Source organism: Schistocerca serialis, chromosome 4, assembly GCF_023864345.2.
Source record: "Schistocerca serialis cubense isolate TAMUIC-IGC-003099 chromosome 4, iqSchSeri2.2, whole genome shotgun sequence".
NCBI lineage: Eukaryota > Metazoa > Arthropoda > Insecta > Orthoptera > Acrididae > Schistocerca > Schistocerca serialis.
In genome coordinates this window covers 622,953,246-622,966,861 of record NC_064641.1, presented here as the reverse complement: position 1 = coordinate 622,966,861, position 13,616 = coordinate 622,953,246, and the positions used below count along the sequence as shown (strand labels likewise).

General features: G+C 43.0%; 1 protein-coding gene across 1 annotated transcript in view; it reads right to left on the bottom strand.

Annotated features, from left to right (window-relative positions):
- Nucleotides 1-13,616, bottom strand: part of LOC126474909 (monocarboxylate transporter 2-like) — a 97,336-nt gene that overhangs the window by 43,599 nt on the left and 40,121 nt on the right. Inside the window, exons 4-5 of the mRNA XM_050102405.1 lie at nt 7,517-7,657; nt 2,526-3,037 (exon numbers count right to left, since the gene is read on the bottom strand). Of these exons, the coding sequence (XP_049958362.1) occupies nt 2,526-3,037; nt 7,517-7,657 (653 nt within the window). The remainder of the gene's footprint in view (nt 1-2,525; nt 3,038-7,516; nt 7,658-13,616) is intronic.

Here is a 13,616-nt window from a genome sequence, read left to right as displayed (position 1 = left end):
CGACAATACGGACGAAGCCTTCCTCTCATTTGCCGAGAGACAGTTAGAATAGCCTTCTGCTAAGTCCATGGCTACGACCTAGCAAGGCGCCATTAGCCTTACCTAGTTTGAGAGTTATCGTATAAATGTCTCAAGAAGAACGCTGTATTCATCAAAGAATAAAAGTTAAGTATAAAGCAGCTACGTACTTTTCTTGCTACCATTCAATAGTTATCCTGTTCCAGACTTGACGCCAGTCGGCGTGTGTGTACGCGTGCCTTTCTTTCGGCTCCCTTCCCAGTGTGGCGTAGCAAACTTGTTACGCCACAACAGAAGTGATTTAAGATGTGAATAAGGTTCTAGTAGAAATGATAAGAAACAACTGTCACTTCCTAAGAAACAACTCCCAATTGTTACGAACACCCAGCTAATTATAACAAAAGGAAATGTAGAGGTCGTGACGTGTTAACTACAGCGAAGCCTGTGCATGAACGCTCTGTATTACGTTCGACAGTTCATGCAGTACGGTGTTTGCCAGAAGTTATTGTGAAACCGATTGGTGCGGTACGGCAACATGTCTACAAGACATCATTTGCTTGCTTACGAACATGGATAAGCAGCTGCGTGGCTCGTAGCCGATCGAAGTGTCACTAGTGCGGCCAGAGTAACAGCTGCTTTCAAAAGTGTGATCTCGCTATTAAAAACGGCCGCTGAAGATGGATATGCTATGCGAAAGCATGTCGGTGGCCGTTCACGGAACACCACACCGCAGGAGGATCGATACGTAGCCCTAGCGGAACAGATATCTCACTCCTAAGCAGATAGGTGCAGACTTTGCTACAGTTACTGTAGCCGTGTCACGGCAATTAAATCAGGCTGGTTTGTATGCTCGAAAGCCTGTTAAATGCATCCCACTTCAACGACGCCATCACCGACAAAGAGATCGGTGGTGTAACGAGCATGTTTGTTGGGGTCAGCAACAGTGGTCCAGAGTGATGTTCTCCGACGAATACTGCTTCACTGTGGCAAGTGATTCTGGCCAGCAATTAGTGTGGAAAAAGAGGGGAACACGTTACACACCACAGAATGCTCATGAACGTTATCGGAATGGTCTTGGCGTTTTGGTGTTGGCATGCGTTATCCACGACGGCCGAACACCGTTGCATGTCTTTGACAGAGGTACCGTTACAACACAGTTGTATTGCAAGGGGAGATTATTCTGGTTTATGTCCGTCTGTTTAGGGGCGCTGTAGGTCCCGACTTCCTGTTTGTGGACGACTGTACCCCTGAAGTGTCGGACACACTGGAAAGTGAAACTATTGAACATATGGAATGGCCTGCTTACTCCACGGACCTTAAACCTATAGAGCAAGCCTGGGACGTTCTACGCAGGCGAACACCCCCTCTCCTAACCGCACAATAGAGAGAAGTGGATCAATATCCCACAATGAATCGTCAACAACTTGGTAGGCAGCCTGCATAACAGGTGCAAAATGTGCAATTCTGACTTGAGTCAAACATGTACGTTATTTATGCCTGTTATCCTGCTTTCCCATGTGCTGAAATCTGTACCATTTTTCATAACGAGCATGCCACTCTACAGCTATCACGCGCGTACAGTGTTTTACGTCGTGCCCCTGATTATTCCTGTCCAATAATGTCTCTGTTCCTTTACAGTTGTCAAGAAGTGATATGTACTATCAGTAGCTGTTTTTATAGTGTTTTATAGTTGTTTGAATTGTCCTTATAAATTATGGTATATACTGCCACAGACTGTTCCATTCTTGGCAGCCTCACAAGCCTGACCCAAACTTTTCTTCCCGTCATGTATGCCTTTTACAGAATTATGTAACACCATAGTTTTACTACTTTCTACTTGTTTCATTTATATATAAGTATCAGGAAGAAAACGATGTTACACTTGCACTAGTTTTCTGTTTACACAGCATTTTAGCATATATTTTCTCTAGGAAGATTAATTTGACTACGACTGCAATATGCTTAGATCATGTATTACCTATCTACAAAAGATGTTGAACAGTGCCTGAAAATGGTTGCGATTTTCTTAAATGCAATATATATATATATATATATATATATATATATATATATATATATATATATATATATATATATATATATATATATAATGCATATATAATTTTCTGGGTGGCTGATCTTTATAGCTTTCTTTTATATATATATATATATATATATATATATATATATATATATATATATATATAAAAGAAAGCTATAAAGATCAGCCACCCAGAAAATTATATATGCATTACTTTATGTTTAAATATTATGCGGGACATAAAGTAAAATTTTCATTGCATTTCACAGTGAACTGTACAATAATGAAATCCTTTACCAGTCCGCTAGGAGCTATTGATTTCTTTACGATTATGCTAAGCCTTAGGACTAAGGAATCCGTAAGTAGTTACTACTTACAGCTTTAGTACTATACTGTGATTTTGGTATTTAAATTTCAAGTAAATAAAGAAATAGAAAACTGTGTGTGGCAGGGTCATTGTACTCACATTAGAATTGTTGCTTTTCTCGATAAGATCCCGTTTTTCTTCTTCTCGCTGCGTCACCAGGTCATCCGCAGGCATTCTCTCCTCTTCGTCCAGATTAATAGGGCCGTTGGAAGCCTCTTTCTGCTCCTCACTGACTTGATTGGCTTCCTCATTCACATAATCCACTCCTGCCATCTTTCCAATAATTCCCTTCCTTTCTTCCCCGGCAACATGAGGTCCGGATTCCTGGTCTGCCGACTTACGATGGGTGTCGGCACCCCCGTCATTCCCCTCATATCTTAAAGGTTTCATAGGGAGAGCTGCGGGTATAATCAACAGTACAAGCGCGCTGATTATAAACTGAGTGGTTCTGAAGCCGAGAGCAGCAACTAGTTTTTGTGTCATTAAGGGCACTCCGACTCCTCCCACGCCTATTGCGAACTGTACGAAGCCCATGACAAAAGTCCTTTTGCGGTCGAAATATGAATTGATTGAGGTGAAAATCGCTGGTGCGATGAGTCCAGAACCAGCACCTGCAAAATAACGATAAATGATTTTTTTCTACTGAACGAATACATTGGACGAAAACAGTAAAACACTGTTATTTAATCTAATATACACACATCAAAAAAGTCTTGCATCGCCCCAGTTCCCAGAACTCCTGAAGATAGACGTTGACAGTCCCTTTGGCTGTTCAGAGATGTCACTAAACCCACCCAAAGATATAAATAACCATACAAGAGCAGCAAATATTAGACGGAGGGGGTCCGACAGACGATCAGTTCAAGGCACACCACAAGGAAGGAGGTACACGGCTCGTGTTGTCTGCAGTTCAACCATACCTAGACGGTCAGTACCACGGTTCGATTGCGTCCAGATTGTTACTTTGTGTCAGGAAGTGTCCAGGCGATTCGTAGTGAACCAAAGCGATGTTGTTCGTACATAGAGGAGATACAGAGAGACAGGAACTGTCGATGACATGCCTCGCTCAGGCCGCCCAAGTGCTACTACTGCACTGGATGACCGCTACCTGCGGATTATGGCTCGGAGGAACGCTGACAGCAACGCCACTAAGCTGAATAATGCTTTTCGTATAGTCACAGGACGTCATGTTACGACTCAAACTGTCCGCAAGAGGCTGCATGATGCGCAACTTCACTCCCGACGTTCATGGCGAGGTCCATCTTTGCAATCACGGAACCATGCAGCACGGTACAGATGGGCCCGAAATATGCCGAATGGATCGCTCAGGATTGGCATCACGTTCTATTCACCGATGAGTGTCGCATATGCCTTCAACCAGACAATCGTCGGAGACGTGTCTGGAGGCAACCCGGTCAGGCTGAATGCCTTAGACACACTTCCCAGAGAGTGCAGCAAGGTTTTTGGGTGGCATTATGTGAGACCGACGGAGGGCGCTGGTGGTCATGGAAGGCGCCGTAACGGCTGTACTATACGTGAATGCAATCGTCCGACTGATAATGGAACCACGTCGGCAGCGTGTTAGCGAGGCATTCGTCTTCAAGGGCGACAATTCGCGTCCCCATCGTTCACATCTTGTGAATGACTTCCTTCAGGATAACGACATCGCTCGACTAGAATGGCCAGCACGTTCTCCAGACATGAATTCTATCGAACATGCCTGGGATAGATTGAAAATGGCTGTATATGGACGATGTGGCCCACCAACCACTATGAGGGATCTACGCCGAATCGCCTTTGAGGAGTTGGACAATCTGGACCAACAGTGCCTCAATGAACTTGTGGATAGTATGCCACGACAAATACAAGCATGCATCAATGAAAGAGGGCACGTGCTGCTGGGTATTAAAGGTACCAGTGTATACAGCAATCTGGACGACCACCTGTGAAGGTCTCGCTGTATGGTGGTACAACATGCAATGAGTGTTTTTCATGAGCAATATGATGTTTGTGTTGATCTCTATTATAATTTTCTGTACAGGTACCAGAACTCTCGGAAACGAGGTGATGAAAAACTTCTTTTGATGTGTGTAGTATTTCACCTTCCCGAAACTGATACTAAATTTCCACACATACTGTAATAATTACAGTAAGAATCTAACAATGTTGTTACTTAGGAGAGAGAGAGACCGAATGCTTACTGCTGGGATGGATACTCTTGGAGCACATCTGGAATTGGAGGGGCGTCCGGGCACAGACAGTCTGCACCAGCGCATTCTAGTGGTGTTGCCTGCAGGCGGCTACGCTGTCTCACAGGTTCTCCCTTTACAGGTTCACTTCTAAAATTGTCAACAAAGGTGAGCGCGAGTCACCGGGGCTTTTGGTGAACTGGGGGCTCTTATTAGTGGTACTCCACGCCATTTTATTCACGCTTGTGCACAAGTCGCACCCTCCTTCATCTCTTCCTGTTATCTCGCCACAGGTATACGCCGAACAGGAGGGCTGAAAAGGTATAGGTACCGTTTGCTGTTTCAGCTAATGCTCAAATTTCGACGAATGGTTTTGTACGGTCCCTTGTGGTTCCAACTTGTACATGAGAGCAAAATGTGCACTCACGCTACATTCCAAAGGGGTGAGATAATGTTCAGTGGGTTTACAGCCCCATAATACCTTTAGAGAAGGGTTTAATCATCAAGGAGGTGTAAATTGTATCAAAGGTTGTCAAGAATATCGTCCTGTTGCTCATCGGCTTGTGAACTGTTGTTTTCGACTGCGAAATGCATGGGAATGAACTTCCCAGGGTAAGGAATGATTTTATTGATGCCCTTTACGAGCACTGCCTGGGGCATCCTCTTGTCTATTTTGAGCGGCGGTGAATCTGGAATATTTTCGTCGACCACTCATAAGAAAAGGGCGTTATTTCAACCCTGAGCGTCGTGGTTATGAGATCCATCACGTAGGCATCACAAGAAGGGGTGAAATGTGGGCAAGAAGACTCGGGCGTACTTTCCATAATGAATTGCGAGCACGGTTAACTACTTAGTCACCGTTATTTGCAGTGATTGTTAGTGTGCGACGCGTAATATATTTCAGCCGGGAGATATTGGTATTTGCACTCTTAATTGCTATCAGTTCGTTTGTTGCAGTGGTGATCAATTGCGAGTGCGGTCTAGTATTTAGTCACGTGGTATTTCAGAGGTCCAGAGGTAGATTATTTTTCGCAAATTGGAAGCTGTTTACAGTACCGTGTCGTAGTGATTCAATCTAATGCTTTGCGCACTCAATTTCCGTCATCCTCTCTTGCATCTCAGGCTCTTTACTGTGTTACTGGAAGGCGTATATAGAAAACTCGCATTTCTTTGATTGCCAGAAATCCTGTTCACGTTCACATTCACGTACTGTAAAGCCCAAGTGGTGCATATGAACCGTTTGACTATTTGGAGTTTTCTGATTAGTGGTTCTCATGTATGCTCTCTTCAATCATTTTCGTAATTTTCGTGAGTAATCTTGAAGCACGTGTTACGCGACACCATGTTGGATACACGTGTTGCTAATATCCTCTACTGTTAATTAACTGATTATCTACGGTTCATATAATGAAGTAGTTCAGTCATGCACACTTCCTCCCATGAATTACTAATAAATATCCCACCCTCTACATGTATAATTTTCAGGTCAGATCAAGGAGAGTTTCGTCGATGACGCCGGGACGGAGATTTGCTGTGGCGGATTTTTATAGAATGTATTTTGACGTTTACATGTAATTGCACAGAACATAATATGAGGCATCTAGCTTTTGCAACAGCACGTTCAGATTTCTCCCTGAGCTACATCAGTACCGTATTCAATTACTTTGGTGAGATATTTATTTTCAGTGCTACATCATTCCGGTTTATTTTCAGATAAGAATATTGTGATTACATTAAAGGAGAATCAGCCCATCTCACCGTGCTTAGCTGCAAGCTAACCACATTTACACTCTACATTTCTGAGAGGCATTTATAAGTGATTACACCCTCTTGGATGTTCAGTTCCACAATCTACACATATCTGTTTGACGTTGGGTGGATTTTTGTATGTGTTTGTTATTGTGATTAGTTCTTTTGCTCACTTCGCAGTCAGGTAGCATTTACAAACTGATAATTGGATCATGAACATTCATGTAACAGTACTTAGCTTCATGAACTGGGGCTTAGTCTAAATTCATTCAGTTCCAAACGCAGCGCTCAACTTACAGCATATGGTCCCAGTTCACCTTCTACATGAGAAAACCGTGTGATTACATCGTCTTCTGAATCCCTCCAACAAGTTGAGACCTATCAAAAATGGTTCAAATGGCTCTGAGCACTATGGGACTCAATATCTGAGGTCATCAGTCCCCTAGAACTTAGAACTACTTAAACCTAACTAACCAAAGGACATCACACACATCCATACCCGAGGCAGGATTCGAACCTGCGACCGTAGCGGTCACGCGGTTCCAGACTGAAGCGCCTAGAACCGCTCTGCCACACCGGCCGGCCGAGACCTATCCTGTGAAGGTGAACACGGGGGCTTTCACGATGTAAGCGCTCGCTTTTCATGGCCGTTAAGTATAACGAATATCCCAACTCCTAACTGTACCGTCATGTTGGATTAATAATAAATATGTGTGGCCTGGTATATAACATGCGCATACAGCAGTATGGGATAACGTGCCACTGCTGAATTTTTGTGCGGTGAATTTTAATTAGTCCTAACATATTTAAGGATTTGATTTTATACTGTATTTAACTTTTAACCTACTACTAAGGCACTGAGTTCGTATAGCTTCCTTTTATTAGCATCCTTGAAAATAGCCTAAAACCGAAATTTTGCAATAGCCCAACAAATAAAGAAAACAAGTGAAACTTCAGACAGTGTCAAGACATTTAAACAATCAACTATTGAAGTACGTGTGAGTGTGTCACACACGCATCCCGCTACATGCCATTAGTGTATCATATATGCCTTAATGCTCACGATGAAGGATAATCACAAAGTTCTACCATTTTTAATTTATTCAAGTGCAATGTAATATAGATAGTTACTGGGGCAATCATTGTACTTACCCATGATAACAGAGCAAAGTATGAACTGCACGAGAGACGTCCCAAGTGCAATGCACCCGTTTCCTAATCCGTATAGCAGGCCGCCCATCATTGCAATCTGTCTGAAGGAGAATCTCCTGAAGAGTGTGTTGCATAAGAGTCCTGAAACACGCAGAGGCAAAATATTCTTCGATTATAGATTACAAATCTGCCAAAACAAAATGCCTTTCTTGCGTGGAAGTAACCAACCCTAAAGACACAGTATATCATTGTGGTGTGGTTTACCTGAAATGAGGTGACTGCATCGTTTCGATGAAAGGTCGTCTTTTGTGCCTGATAGAAATCAATTGATTATTACAGATATGACGCAGGGTTTAACCTAATGCCCTGGTTAACGCAAGACACTTCTCAATCCGTTAAAATTTTTGTCTCTGGTAGCCGCTTCAATGAAGTAAGCAACATTTCAGCAAACGGATTTACAGTAAATGCGAGTTAGGTCAGATCAGTGAGCACTCACACTGCTTACGTATTTCTCTCTCTCTCTGTCTCTCCCTCTTCCTCTCTCTCTCTCTCTCTCCCGCTATTGTTCATGTAACTTATTGTTTGGTACATATTCAGATTTAACTGTAATTTCTGATACCAACAGCTTTTTATCATAACTAATACTCTGTTTTCAGTCTTTATCTGTTGTAGAAAAGACTCACTGAGTACTGAGAGCCGTATTTTACTAGAAAAAGTACAAAGTGTTATTTAAGGATATGGGTAACGTTGTCAAGACAATATCCCCATGCTTACGTAACAGTATGTTTCGCATGACGTCCCCAAGAAATGTTATAATACCTTTAAGTTTGTTAGATTACATATTACGAACCGATACTGGAATATGCCCTTGTTAGACATAGGGAACAGAAGATCGGGTGGCGCCTGCTTCGAATATGCACTGATGGAAAAAAGGATTGAACCACCATGAAGGAGTTGTAAGACATAAACAAAAGTTGGTAGGCGTGTTTCAACATCTGAAAGATTTCGCGAGAGTCGCATAAGAGCGGCACTGGTAGCGCCAATATAAAGATGCAAATCAGATTTCTTTGAATACGCGCTGTAACGGTCGTAACCGTTATTTATCTTTGAGATTGGACGTGGTGAGTTGATGTTAGTAAAGAATGCCTTTAAGACGATAAACAGGCCTTTATCAACACTTGACTGAGTTTTAATGAGGTCGTGTAATAATACTAAGAGAAGCTGCGTGTGTCTTCTGTGATACTGAAGGAAGTCTTGGTAGGAATGTAGCTACTGTGCATGATTATTGGCAGCGGTGGTCACGGGAATGTCGCAAGCAGACCGGGCTCCAGACGACCACGAGGAACTACCCAGAGCGAAGTCCATCGTGTTCGGCAATAAGAATACATAAAACCTTCATTTTAAGGCTGATTATTTTCGAAAATGCATTTTAATGAAATATAGGTGACTCCTTTTTCTCATGCATTCCTTTCGTCCTTTTTACATTTTCCTAACAAACATCTCGACTTTTTGGTTACATATTTGAAATTCAGTATTGAATTACTGGTCTTTGCATCAACATGAATCTCAACTTTTCGCTCATTTCTTTAAAAAATATAGTTGTTCAAATCAATGTTAATATATCATGTAGAATATCTTCATGATTTATATTCATTTCAGTTTGTCATCTAATGAATTCATCTTTGTATGTTAGTAAATTAAAGCGTCCCGCTGCGTTTTTCTATCTGTATGTAAAGGCTAATTTCAGGTACTACAGTGGCAACTGTGACAGGTTTTCACCAATAGACAGACTGGTTCACGAAGAAGGTTTGTGTCTATAATTTATTACCGCTACCAGCCATAGGTAATTTAGTGCTACTCTTGTAAAACCAGGGAAGGTCACTACTTAGACCCTAAATCGTATAGTAAAATTCTATACAATTAAATAAGACCTTAACTGCTGCGTTAAAGGCTTTTACATAAAAAAGTGCTCTTTAGAGGTTTTTGGGTGTTACTTATTACAGTTTTGCCTGGTAGCATCCTGGCTTTGTGCATGCAAGGAGAAAGGTGACGGGGTGATGCTTGGTGCATAGGGCAGTGTAGCATGTGACGCTCCGTTACCAATACCAGAAACGTCGTTCTGCTGCGTTTCGCTGAAGCGTGCACTTTCTGGATGACGTGGAACATTTAGCGCTGATTTTCATATTAGTATAGGTATGATCGAGGTACTTTAAGAATGTAGCTTTCGTTAGAGCTGCCATGAAAAAACGCAGGTATGAAATTGAGAAGCAATAGCGACAGTTTGCTGAGCAGATATAAGTTTATCTAGTGTGGTGCTTGGCTTCAGATTCTAGTAGTCATGAGGTTCCTCGACTTCGTGCGGTGGCGCCAGCTGTAAGCGACTGGTTGAAGGGCGACCGGACAGCCAGAGCAGGCAGTCTGGTGTGATCATGTCGGAATACTGTACTTGAAAACTGCAGGCTCCGGTTAGTTGATGCAGCAACGGGAAGTTAGGCGTCGTAGTCGTTTGACTCTCGGCCACGTTTTCTGCGGCACGCTGCTGGATAGCATTTCTACTGGAATCCGAATTAGCGCCCAGCATTCTACGAATTGCTGTCTAATTAGCTACGACACCTTGGAGTATTAGAGTGGGTTGAACTTCGAGGAGTGGAAATCTTTTCGATTAGTTATACGGCATTCCAAGGAGTATTAAACACATGCGGTATGTTTCTTCTGTTACCTAATGTGGCTTGTTTAATCTATACTGTGTCCTCCGGGATTGTGGATTTCTTACTCGCTGTTCTGAGGTTTCGTTTCCGAACTCGTGTGTACGGGGTTAAATAAGGAAAATTGTTCTGAGATTGCAGACGTAACAGAGCCTTCCGTATGGCAGTGGATGTTGCTGACATAACTAGCTGAGCACTGGAGCTGAAGTTTATGAAGTTGCTGCCACTGTGGGTGTTGGGCGTTGATCTTGTACGGTCCAGTTGTAAGAAGTGACATATTAACATAAGTTTTACCCAAGTGCTTCATGTATTAAATTGATTTAATATCCTGGACCATAGTCGTGGCCAGAGAGTGTGATGTTAAAATTTCATGTAATGTATTTTAAGACAGATATTGTAGTGGTTAGTAGTTCTATCTTTGCCACTTTGCCTTGGGGTTCCAGAACGTAAGTGGGGCTGGTCATAATAGTGGTTTAATGGGGCGTAATTTTCTGTTATTTTATGGAAATGCTTGTTACATGTTGAGCCTTGTTCTGAAAGAGTTCTGTTGTAAGGCATATTGTCTTGTGTAGAATAATTACTGTGCAGAGTGTAGTTTGTGGGTTTATTAATGTATTCTGAAAAGCTAACTTCGATTGAACTGGGCTATAATATCCATATCTGGGGAGGGGCAGGAAGGAAGATAATACTCTTCTAATAGTAAATGAGGCAGAATTTAGTTTTCGAACAAGATTCTGAATATGAGCCTTCCACGACAGGTACCTCGACGCCCAGGAGCTTGAACTGGTCAGTCTCACCAATCACATGCCCCTTCTGTATAATCAAACAAAAGATTTTGTTGAATTGTTGAATTCCTTGTTACCAAATGCAAAAACTGAGTTTTACTGTAATTTAGTATCAATTTCTTTTCTACAGGCTTTGAATTTATGTCTTGAACTGCATTATTTAATACTGTGTCAATATTGCACACAACATCCTCCATTACCAAGCTGATGTCATCAACAAACAAAAATATTTTAGAATCACCAGTAATACTGAAGGCATATCATTTATATATAAATAAGTAACAGTAACAGCTCCAGCACCGACCCCAGGTCACCCCACCATCCACCCCCCCCCCCCCCCCTTAACTGTGCCCCGTTGGGATTGTACGTGGTAGCCAGTCGCAAACCTCCAGAAGATGACCATCTACTGTCTATCCTTAAAGTAAGAGGTGACCAGTAGTGAACTACTCTCCTTATTCCATAATGGTCCAACTTCTGCAGCCATATTTTGCGGTCAACACAAACGAACGCCTTAGTTAAATCATAGAAGACGCCTAGCGTTCGCAACCTTTTATTTAATCCGTCCAGAGCCCCCTAGAGAAAAGAGAATATAACAGTTTCAGTTGTTAAACCATTTCTAAAATCGAACTGTACATTTGACTACAAATTATGTCAACTGACGTCTTGTAGCCTGTGGACGCACCCTCTGTATAAGTAGCTGCCAGTGATACTCTTCATATGACTGTATTTATGTAATATTTTTGCTCTATTCCGTAGGAATTAAGATTTTCCCTTAAATTTTTCACTTATAAATTGTAAGTGTTTACTTAATAAATGTTTGAGTTGTAATTCCGTACTTTAATAACCCAAACATCGCTCGACTACACCATGTGGAACACTAGAGAGAGTCAGAAGTACAAACAGTGGCCCAACGTGGCGCTCTCCCCAGCGTTGCCAGTTAGCATGGTAGGCAACGGCTGGGGCGCGAGGCGTGGTACAGACAGACACTGGAGAGGCGACACCGCAAAGTATTCTGCATCCTTCCGGGTCTCGCACCACCCGTGTCACATGAAAACTACCGTAACGGCTTGGCGGAATGATACATCGCATCTGACCAATGACAGCAAACGGGCATTAAATGGTGTCGTAGAAGGCATGGAGAAACGGAGACCACGCAGTCAAAAAGCCCTACACACAAATGAATGAGGAATACCGGTCTGGTGTCGTTAATAACTGATCTACGAATTTTGAAGTTGCCTAGTCGTCCGAGATGCACGCATAGTCCTCACCAGAGGATTGAGTCACTGGAGATGGTGGGCCATGTCTGGACTCTGATATTCATAATTTTAGGAGACAGTAATATACACTGAGGTGGCAAAAGTCATGGGAGCCTCCTAATATCGTGTCGGACATCAATTTTCCTCGCGTAGTGCAGCACCTCGACGTGGCCTGTACTCAGCAAGTCGTTTCAAGTTCTGTGCAGAAATACTGAGCCACACCTGTACAGCCATTCATAGCTGTTAAAGTGTTGCCGGTGAAGGATTTTGTGCATGAACTGACCTCCCGATTTTGTCTCATCAGTGTTCAGTGGCATTCATGTCGGGCAATCTGAATGGCCAAATCATTCGCTCGAATTATCCAAAATGATCTTCAAACCAGTCGCGAACTGTTGTAGCCCAGTGACGTGATGCATAGTTGTTTTGAACATGAATTCCATGAAAGGCTGCAATTGGTCTCCAAGTGGCCAAACATAATCAATGTCCAATCAATGATCCGTTCAGCTGAACCTTAGGACCCAGTCCATTCCTTGTATACACAGCTCACACCATTATGGAGCCACCACCAGCTTGCAAAGTGCCTTTTTCACAACTTGGCTTAATAGTCTGCACCACACTCAGCTCTTACCAAATGAAATCAGGAGTCGTCTGACCAGTCCGTCTATGGTCCAACCAATATGGTCACGACACCGGAAGAGGCACTGCAAGCGATGTCGTGCTGTTAGTAAAGGCACTCGCGTCGGTATTCTGCTGTCATAACCCACTAACGCCAAATATCGCCGCCCTGTCCTAACAAATACGTTCGTCGTACGTTCCACATTGATTTCTGCGCAGTGTTGCTTGTCTGTTAGCACTGTCAACTCTATGCAAACGTCACTGCTCTCGGTAGTTAATTGAGGGCCAGCGGCCACTGTGTTGTCCGCGGTGAGAAGTAACGCCTGAAGTGTGGTATTCTCGGCACACTCTTGACACTGTCGATCTCGGAATACTGGATTCCCTAACGATGTCTCTTGCATTTACACTCCTGGAAATTGAAATAAGAACACCGTGAATTCATTGTCCCAGGAAGGGGAAACTTTATTGACACATTCCTGGGGTCAGATACATCACATGATCACACTGACAGAACCACAGGCACATAGACACAGGCAACAGAGCATGCACAATGTCGGCACTAGTACAGTGTATATCCACCTTTCGCAGCAATGCAGGCTGCTATTCTCCCATGGAGACGATCGTAGAGATGCTGGATGTAGTCCTGTGGAACGGCTCGCCATGCCATTTCCACCTGGCGCCTCAGTTGGACCAGCGTTCGTGCTGGACGTGCAGACCGCGTGAGACGACGCTTCATCCA